A 10,089-nucleotide genomic window follows, 5' to 3' on the forward strand; every position below is an offset into this window, starting at 1 on the left:
AAATGGGTGAATAAAGAAAGTAATACAATAGGACCCACACAAAGGGATGGATGAGATTTTTATCCTCCCATAATTGTAACTTGTAGCTTGATGGGAGGTATATCACCATCAAAACTGTAGCTCTATGGAATATTTATCGTCAAAAAAATGTGATATATCCAACGGTTAAGATTCGCTCATCAGACCTAATTTCTTTTGTATGATTTTATGGAAAATATATGAAATATATTAAAATAAATAAATATTACATACTACCACAAATCCATTGTCGTCTAGTCCGGTTAGGATACCTGGCTTTCACCCAGGCGACCCGGGTTCAAATCCCGGCAATGGAAATCAATTAATTTTTATTATAAAGTTGCTTTAAATATTTATATTACTTCAGGTATTCAGAAGCTCCCATATAATTGTTTTTTCAACAATCTTTTAATCGCAATAAATATTTAATTAATTTCCTTCAACCATGAAGCCTGCCCCTTCAAGTATGGGGATTTGACTATTATCCGTGCGATTGTGTTTGATCAAAATATCCCCAAAATCCGAAGGGAAACCTGAAAATTATCTCAATGTGTATTAATGATCTAAAATCACCTCTTGCATTGTTGACCTAAACATTAAAAAAAAAAAAAAAAAAAAAAAAAAACTAAGATGGAAACTTTCGTCCTACTATCTACAAACAAAAAAATTGTCCAAGACCAATGCACAGCTATCAATGGATGAAAAAGGTCAAGTCTAAAAGCCATAGATCAATATCTATAACAAGCCTAGTTCTTCGTTTTTAGGGTCCACCAATGGGTGTAGGTGGGTGCGTATCTGAACGAATTTTTTACTCATTCTTGGAACCTTCAATTGACGGACAATTCCTTGACTCTCAGGGGTTTAGGATAGAATATATAGACCACTGTACTTTTTAGATTGACAAGGTTCTTTGAAGTTGATGAACCACTGAACCATCAACACATGATACTCGTTAATTAAGGCCTCATTTCGGAATGCAGTTCATGGGAGTGCTTCCATTGCATGTACTTCTGGAGGAAGCGCTTTTGTGGCTCTGGGCAACCTTTTTTTTTGCTTGTATCCATTTTCGACTTTGATCATGACATACTTTAGCCAGCAAGCATGGACCACTCATACAAATTATCATGTCATTTGGATTTAGCTCAATAAGAGTAGACGCGCTAAAGTGCTTTTGCAGAGTCAAATGTGCAGGAAACAACTCCTAAAATTGTTTGCAACCAACTTGAGGACAACGATGTAATGCAGAATTCTCTGAAATTTACCACAAGACATGGTTGAAATTCAAAGTACTTTGGTGACAATGTTGAATCACAGGTCTTGGCAAAAGATGCAGTCTCCTTGTAGATGGTGATAGAAAGAAACACGTTACTTCATGCTTTTACCAGTATGTGCAAAAAAAGAGGAAAAAGATTTCAAGCAACATCACCATTTCATCACCAAACATCAGTTTAATCATACTCATGCAAGATATACCGTGGGCAGCTATATCTTGTAAATAATAAAGGCTCAGATTTTCGTTAAATTAATTTCCCTCAAAATACAGAATACCAAAATTGATTAAAAATGGAGATTGAAAACCTCCTGAAAAACAAAAAAAGTTTGCAAGCTAGAAATTACCTTTCTAACTTGACGAATGATAACTCAACCCTGACCTCCTTGTACAACATCTCAAATCTCAATAACTTATGAATGCATAGAATTCAACAACTTAAGAGCCAGCGCTTCTTGCTCTGCAAGAGAGATTGTGTCAGCACCAAAATCCAATTTATCCTTCTTTTCCTTCTTGCCATCATCATCGTCATTGTCAAAATACATCTTCGTTTTCTTGGACACTGGGTTACCAATTTCTTCTCTTTGTAACCCAAAACCATCCTCCTCACTCTCCTCATCCTCTTCTTCATCCTCCCTCCCTCTCTTCAACTTCATCTTCTCCTTAATCCTCTTCTCTCGGAGACGCTGGCGGTGCACAAGCTTGTCTTCCTTGTCCCGCTGTTTCATCTCGTCATTAAGTTTCTCATATCGTTCTTTTACTGCAATAAATACAAATACAAATTTCAACCAAATATAATAACATGACAAACTAGTATCAGTAAAGACAAAAAAGCAAAATTGAATAGGGATGTGGACATAGTAGAGAATTCATGCATAGGCTACTAGTGATTGGGTTTTGTTTAGCAATCTTGACAAGCCTACCCAACCAAAGCTCCAAGGTTGTTTGACATGGAGAAACTTTTAAAGAATTAGTATTTACAAACAAATTTGGTCCAGTGGTGCTTTCCTTGCAGACCCAAGTGTGTGAAAGGGTGCTTTGTATTTCCACTTCTTTTTTTTCAGGGGACAAAAAAAACACCACCTCCAATGCATAGATATTGATACCCTCAACGAGCAGCAAGACCAACTTTTTTTTTTTCCGTCTCTTAAAATATTTAAGGTTTTTTTTCTTCTTTTTCACTTGTTCTGAGTTAACAAGTCAACTTGTTTTCTAATGTCAACTGTGTATACCTTTGTCAAGCCGAAGCAAGCCATCCCCACTCTTCATGTCAGATAACGCTGCAAGTGGGGGAAGTGTATTGCCTTCCTCATCAAAGACCATTCTTGTCCCTACTGGTCTGTGTATATTAATCTTCAGCTTCTTCTTATTGAGAACCCTGGTCGCCAGGCTATAGAAACAATTATCAATAAGAAATTGATTACCACCCAAAATCTAGAACAAAGAGATTAACACAAATTTATAAGAGATGGATGGGGAAAAACTCAGGTAAGATGGTCTACCACAGCATTGATACACAAAAGTACAATGATCCAAGCCTTCTAATCTATTAAATTCTCCTATTCGGTAGTAATAATTATGTAGGACATATAAGAGATGACCATTCAATTGGACTAATTCTTTGGCTAGTTTGGAATTTGGATCCATCATACCCAGCTTACTTCCCACTGTGGGCCAGATGCATGGAATAATGTACAATTAATTTCCTTAGATAGAAAGTTCAACAGAACGTACCTAACCACTTCACTTTCATTTTCAATTCTTATCACATCTATCTGATTCTCCTTAGCCAACAGAAAACCATTTTCAGCTTCTTCGCCTAGGTCTTCTTCCCTGGATTTATCAGTAACCGCCTTTTTTCTTTGGGTCTTTCCCACATCAATTTTTAAGGCATTCTCTTGTTGAGGAGGGGCTTCCTCAGGCATTATTTTAGCCTTGGTTTTCTGATTCAAGAAACGAATTTTTGGGGTCATGGGTAGACCTAATGATGCAGAAAACTCTTCTATGGGTAGTTTCATAACATCAAAGACCTCTTTATCCCGCTGTTTGTATATAGACTTCAAATATGTGATGAAGGCTCTTTGAGCTGTAGATTGCATATCCGGATGTTTAACTAGTAAAGCTGCCATCAGTCTGGAAACTGACTGTAGTCTTTTTGTGTTCGCCTGAAAAATACAAGCGCAAGGTTAGCATACAAACAGCTAGTATATCCAAAAGGAGCTCAATCATTGGAGATACATCAAGAGTTCCCATGCATCAATCAGAAAATTCAGTTGGTGTGTCACTCTAGCCTAAAAGCACATAAATCAGTAATATTAAAATTCCATTTAAGAGCTAAAACAAGCAAAGACTTGGGCAGCTAAGGAGAACCAATTTAATGGTTTAGAGAAAAAACTAATAAAATTATGAAGTTAGAAATTTTAGATTCTCTAATCTGGAGTGTTATTGAAGAGGTGGCCCAACAATAAAGTGTATAGATAAATTCATGGGCCCACATTGTGTTCTTTTTCATGAGAAGATAGTTTCTAGACTTATGTCGCAAATTCTCAAGTTCGGAAACAGAAATCCCAGAGATAAAAAAGCAATCAGACCCCACTGTATTTGTTCTTTCTTCTCTCTTTCTCCTTTATTAGGATAACTAGCTGGAATACAATCTAATAATCTAGCAGAAAAGGGGAGAAGAAGATTATACTACCTTTATTAACTGTATCGGTATTTTTGCCGAATGTAATTTCTTGAGCATTTCTTCCTCTGAAGGCAGCAGGAATAAAACTGACCTCCCTCCAGAATGGTAACGAGCAGTGCGGCCGACACGATGAATATAAGTCGCGACATCGTCTGGACAGTCCACCTAAAGAAAGATGGAAATTAGCTCAGAGAACAGTTCCAACAAAAACTTGGTTCTTCCCTAACGATACTCACCTGGACAACCCAATCAACTGCCTTATTGAAATCTAGGCCCCTAGATCCCACATCAGTTGCGAAGAGGACAGAGCGCTCCTCACAGAACTGCGAATATATCCCCATTCTCCGTTCCTGCTTCATCCGTCCATGTAGACATTTCAAAGGAATTCCAGGACGCAGCTTCTTGAAAGCTTCGAAAACAAATTTCACCTGTTTGATAAAGCATTTTAATTGAACCAAGAGTAATATTTTTAATTAAAAAAAAGCATACGTTTTTGTTAAGATGCATTCCTAAATGATAAAAGTAAAAGAGGAATACTCATTACATGATGACAGGACATAAAGAAGTTCTCACGCCACACACTCAAAGCATTAAGTAACATAGAGAATTAAACCTTTGGACTGATCCTGCCTAAGAGGTCTCCAAAGGCAATGAATTGGTTTGGATTGATAAGAAACAAAGCTTAGTTTATGTGTCTCTGTTTTGGGCTTCTGTTTTGGATAGATAAATAATACAAAATTGAGAAGGCAATTAGGCACCCTTCAAAAAAGTAGATAATGGCAGGGGGCATTTATTCCCTGCTCGAAAATCCATTGCTCTTTCGCTCCCAAACTCTGCAAATGAACAATGAATAAAGAAAATGTGTCCCAAAAAAGACTCCATGTTTGTATAAAATAGGAATCAGGCCTCTGCACATCTAAATGCTAATAAGGATGTAAAAGACTAAGAACAGAAATAGTTGAGAACAAAGTTCTAACAAAGATTCAACAAGTATCAAAATAATAAACAAATACCGACAGATGTCCGGAAAAATTATAGATAATTCGATCCCATCCAGAGGAAAATGTGCTAGATGTAACAAACCAAAGGGTATCTTATACTACTAACACATTGCAAAAAAATATTAATCTACTCTATCAGCTTTTAGACTTCCATGTCCAACAGGGTGGAGCTAACTGTACTGAAACAGAACCAATGGATCTGTTACTCCTACAACTGCTTGACCAAACCAACTTCTCTGCAGAACAACGAGTCAAGTTAATTTCTGAAACTAACCCTTTCCCTCACCAACCATATAATCAAACAATAAGCCCTGCCTACTAACTCAACACATTGATCTAATCAGGGATGATAACCAATCCAGACCATCCAAATAAATTGGTCTGACAGAGAGAGAGGAGCATGAGAGCTCTGTGTTCTGGTCATGGTGTGTGTAAGAGAGTAACTTGGTTTTCAGAGAGAGAGAGAGAGATGGGTTTTTGGAGGATTGTGTGTACGAGCTCTATTATTCCTGAGGATTAGGAATCTCTTCTCACACATAGGAAACCCTTTTCCTACTTTTCTAGAATAGCAGAACCTTATGGGTGACCTGCGTTTCCCACTTAGTTAATTATTTTGGTGAGACAAACACAAAAACGGTGGATTACTTTGTCCAAACCTAGAGTCAAAACAATTTTAATTGCAGAAACAAATGCAAGTGACTTTAAGGTATTTCTTTACTATATTGTATCATCATCCACAACAACAACAACAACAAATGTGTAATGCTCTCCTCAATTTCACTGTACCGAATTTAATTATCACTTTCTTAGTTTATATCCTAATGTACAAGAAAATAATTGTGTTAATTTACCTGCTTGCAGGTTGAAAGGAACACAAGAGTCTTTGAATTAAGATGTGCCTTTATGAAGCTCCACAGCATGTCTAACTTTTGGTCAAGAGGAATGATCATTGCAGCTTGTTGTAAACGACTAGGGGTGGCTGTCACAGACTCCTCATGAACACTGAGATACTCCGGGTCCTTCAAACTTAACCTAGCAAGGTCCTGAACAGACTTTGTTTGGGTTGCTGAGAAAAGCAATGTTTGCCGCTGTTTCGGGAGCTGTGAGATAATTGCATTTAATTGCTCCTTAAATCCTACATCAAGGATCCGGTCTGCCTCATCAAGCACCAAAACCTGTACCCAAATCAGTAGCTAAATTAGAGGAATATTTGAATATGAGCAGGAAAGTGAAGGAAACCAAGCTTCATGCCTCCATCATTCATGTAGCACCATCCAGGTAGCTTGAGAAAGACCTTTTTAGATCCAAGTTTGATGAATGTAACACTAAACTATATTTGTTTGTTCGTGTTTGAGTATCTGGTTGTGTGGGTGTCTATTATTATTGATATATATATATATTTTTTTTTTTTGGGGGGGTGGTGGGGGGGGGGGGGGGGGGGGGGAGTACCATCCAGGTAGTTTGAGAAAAGACATCTTTAGATCTAAGTTTGATGAATGTAACTAAACTATATTTGTTTTTTCTTTGTTTGCTTGGTTGTGTGTGTGTTGTGGTCGTGGTGGTGTGGTCTTGAAATCTTTGTTACCTCAAGTGGCCTAGTTGAAAGGAAAGATGGGCATAATTTACTAAGGAAATCAATGTATACGACAATTAGGATCACCCAGTAATGATGATATTTTAGACTTGGGATTTCTCCCATGTGGAACCAGTGAATTGTGCATTCTAGTCTCTCTATATTCATGTCAAATGTATGGCAAACATAAGAAGAACAAGCTCATCTTCAAAAGTACTGCTTTATTTTCACCTGGAGGTTTGAGCAATCGAAATTTGGAGTCTCATTCATGTGTTGAAGAAGCCGACCAGGGGTGCACACCAAGATATTCAAACCATTGACACACTCCTTCTCTATCTCAACATTTTTCCCACCAATTAGAAGGCCCGCACTGAAACAATGATGCTTCCCTACGGCTCTCAATACATCAAAAAGTTGACCTGCTAATTCCCATGTGGGAGTTATTATAATGCTTCCTACCCCAGCTTCAAGACCCCATCTTGCTCTATATAACTTCTCTAAAACCTGAAAAACCAAAGTATATGATTAATTTAACTAAAATTGAAGATATAGATACTTTTCAATCCCTAAAGCACATAAGTGTGATTATAGACAAAGCCCATATATCACAAAATTAATTAATACGTAATTAAGATTCACAAGTGAACAAATAAATTGAGAAAACATGATTATGTTGAAAAAATTGAAAGATGATCTTGATGTACTATTAAGAGGAGATGACCTTGATAAAAATGATGGTGACAATATTGATGATTTTGACTCGTTGATGAATCCTAACTCGGACTCGTGATTATGATCTTTTCATATTTTGAACAATATAAGCCTTGAATGTATTGCCGACCTATAGTTTTTTATTTTATTTTTTATAACTTAAAAATTTTATTGAAGAAAAAGAAAAGCGGGATCGAGATGGCCCCAAATACAACTTATCAAAAGACAGGGAACAAACCCCTAGACAGCCTCAAAGTTACAAACCAAGTCCCACCGAAGAACAAAGTCCTCAAAGAATAATCCATTGGGGACCTATAGATTATTTCAACTTTCTTTTTTACCTTAATACCATTCTTAAAGAACACTATTCCACTTTAGACAACAATTAAATTAGAAATAAAACTGAAGAAAAGTCTCTAAAACATTCAGGGTAATTTCTATATGCTGATCCAAAACTTAAGACTTTCACTAATTTGTGCATAATAAATATTTAAAAACAATTAATGAGTAAGCAGAAATTGAACTCTAGTAGGGAATAATTTCAGCAATTGAGGAACAACAGACTTAAACCTAAATTTAAATTATCTATAAGGAAACCAAAGTTGTGTTTTTTAATCAATTTCACGCATTCAAAAGTTACTAAAAACAAATTAACAATATAAAAAAAAACCCTAACTCATCACAAAATATAATCATAAACCCTAATTCCTAAGAGAACTCACCGGAATTATAAAAGCCAGAGTCTTGCCAGACCCGGTCTTCGCCGCACCGAGGATATCACGTCCGCACAACGAATGCGGCAACGAAGCCTTTTGAATTTCAGTCATCACTCTAAACATCGATTTAGTCAAACCATCCTTCGTATACTTCGATAATGGCAACTGATTGAACTTCTCGCAACCGACGTAAGGAGAGAATAAATTATCGTTGATGCGACCTATTGGAGTATTAGACGGCAATGGTTTGATCGACAGAGGGTTCGAACCTGAATCTGGCTTTCCGAATTCGATCCATGACTCGAGTAATTCTATTTCCTGTAATTCCTGTTTTAGCTTTCGAGGTAATGGGTTCTTCGATTTGGGTCTCTTCAATTTGGGTTTCTTCATTGGGGATTTTTTGTGGGATTTCATGAATCTGAGAGGATGTTGTTCTAAGAGGGGTTGAATTAGCGTTTAGAGAAATAAAAATTCGGAGTTTTGAGAAGGAGAGAGTGGAGATTTTGGAGGGAGGGTTGAGTGACAGGGTTTAGGGTTTTCGGTTGAGTTTCAAGACACTGAGATTTTCGCCACGTGGACTAAGAATTGAATCCAACGATTCACAGATAGAGCTCACGCAACTCTTCATACGTTCGAAAGCATATGAGGTTAATACAGTCAAACTCGGTCCAGGCCGGCCCAATCTGAAAACTATTGAGTCCACAAACACCACCCAAATTCGGTCCATGCCGAGCGAAATAAGGTTGGGTCCAGCCAAAACCCCTATTTGATACCTTTCAGAGGGAATTTTAAATTTAAAAAAAAAAAAAAAAAATTTACTTAGAATTTTACTTAAAATGTGATAATATTCACATTTTTTTTTTTAAGAATTACTATTGGCACCTAAAATTTTACTTATTACACCCCAATTTCTTAAATTATTTATTACACTTTAATTTAAGATTAAAACACACCATTCAACATTATAAAAGTTTGTGGTGGTGTGTTAAAAATCAACTTGCCCATGATATTAAAAAAATATAAAAAAGTTTGGTTCAAGTAATTATCTCAACATTAACAACTTCAATAATTATTTACAATTAGGACTAGACTCATTTAAAATCTTAAATCTAGAAAATATATATATAGAGAGAGAGAGAGAAAAGTTTCTGTGGCATTCCAACTTCTACTTATTCTCAATCATTGATTGATTTTTTTTATTTTTTAATTGTAGTGTAACTATCAAAAGTTGGGGAGCCAATAGCAGCTCTCTATTTTTTTCACCCCAATGTCAATTTGGTAGATGATATATTATAAGGTTTCAAGGGTGTATAAGGTATTCTAAATAAATAAGATAAGAAGGTTTTAATAAACTAAATTAAATAAGTATCCCACATGTACAACAATCGACTTGATTAACTGCTTTATAGCTTGTGTTTGGATACGGCTTGACTTCCAGCTCTTGTGGTTAGCTATAAGCAATAAATCGTGTGTTTGCTTCAAATAGCAAAGTACAAATTTGAATGTTGATTTACTAACTAAAAATTCTTCACTGGATCAATGCTCGGCTAACATGACACGGACATGAAACCATATATATTTTTGCTCAGGATGCACAACAACACATCTTTAATGGGGATGTGCAGTTTTGTATGTTGAGAAAAAAAGATCTATGATTCCGTGTCTATGCCACGTCAGTTGATACTTTTAACCGAGTGAAGATTTCTAGTTAGAAACTCATTATTATACAAAAAATAAAAATAAAAATAAAAAAATTCCCATGAAGAGTCATATTTGCTCCAACTTGAAAAGTTCAAAATAGTTACTCCACTGAAAAGTGGTAAAAATACTCTTGCGATGAGTCATTTCACTGTTAAGAAAAAAGTAGTGTTTTCTAAAAATGCCCTCGTGTTTTAGGAAATTTATGTCCAAAATATCCCAAAACCTTCAAACCCCAACTTGATTGCTCTCGTCTTTATTTCGGAGCTTCATCACTTCTTAGCTCCATTGATCAGTATCAGACGAGCTTCAAATGAAATATCTCCATTATGCTCAAATCAATTACGATTGACAACCCTTATTCTTATTTTTTCACATTTTATTAATGATTTTATTTTTTCACATTTTATTAATGA

At 36.0% G+C, this 10,089-nt stretch overlaps 1 protein-coding gene and 1 non-coding gene across 3 annotated transcripts; one reads left to right on the forward strand and one right to left on the reverse strand.

The window, feature by feature from the left end:
* The first annotated feature begins 261 nt into the window (after positions 1-261).
* Positions 262-335, forward strand: TRNAE-UUC (transfer RNA glutamic acid (anticodon UUC)). Its single transcript has one exon. It is a non-coding gene; the product is annotated as a tRNA-Glu (tRNA).
* Positions 336-1,469: 1,134 nt separating this feature from the next.
* On the reverse strand, positions 1,470-8,673 carry LOC147411559 (DEA(D/H)-box RNA helicase family protein). 2 transcript variants are annotated; one of them, XM_086449837.1, is made up of 9 exons: positions 8,245-8,673; positions 7,982-8,140; positions 6,780-7,052; positions 5,827-6,150; positions 4,211-4,402; positions 3,984-4,139; positions 3,023-3,453; positions 2,521-2,678; positions 1,470-2,048 (listed from the first exon to the last, which is right to left on the reverse strand). In XM_086449837.1, exons 2-9 carry the CDS (start codon positions 8,096-8,098, stop codon positions 1,702-1,704), a joined length of 1,998 nt encoding a protein of 665 aa, XP_086305963.1. In that variant the 5' UTR covers positions 8,099-8,140; positions 8,245-8,673; the 3' UTR covers positions 1,470-1,701. The 2 variants fall into 2 exon arrangements, with proteins under 2 accessions (XP_086305963.1, XP_086305954.1); XM_086449828.1 differs by having other exon boundaries at positions 1,471-2,048; positions 7,982-8,670.
* Between the last annotated feature and the right edge of the window lie 1,416 nt (positions 8,674-10,089).

Source organism: Akebia trifoliata, chromosome 1 (genome assembly GCF_017979445.1).
Source record: "Akebia trifoliata isolate Shusen 1 chromosome 1, ASM1797944v1, whole genome shotgun sequence".
NCBI lineage: Eukaryota > Viridiplantae > Streptophyta > Magnoliopsida > Ranunculales > Lardizabalaceae > Akebia > Akebia trifoliata.

Coding starts and splice junctions, on each gene's coding strand:
- LOC147411559 (XM_086449828.1), bottom strand. CDS start 8,389: ATGAAATCCCACAAAAAATCCCCAATGAAGAAACCCAAATTGAAGAGA. Junction 4,140..4,210: donor CAGTTGATTGGGTTGTCCAG/GTGAGTATCGTT, acceptor ATCTTTCTTTAG/GTGGACTGTCCAGACGATGT. Junction 3,454..3,983: donor TACCGATACAGTTAATAAAG/GTAGTATAATCT, acceptor TGTATTTTTCAG/GCGAACACAAAAAGACTACA.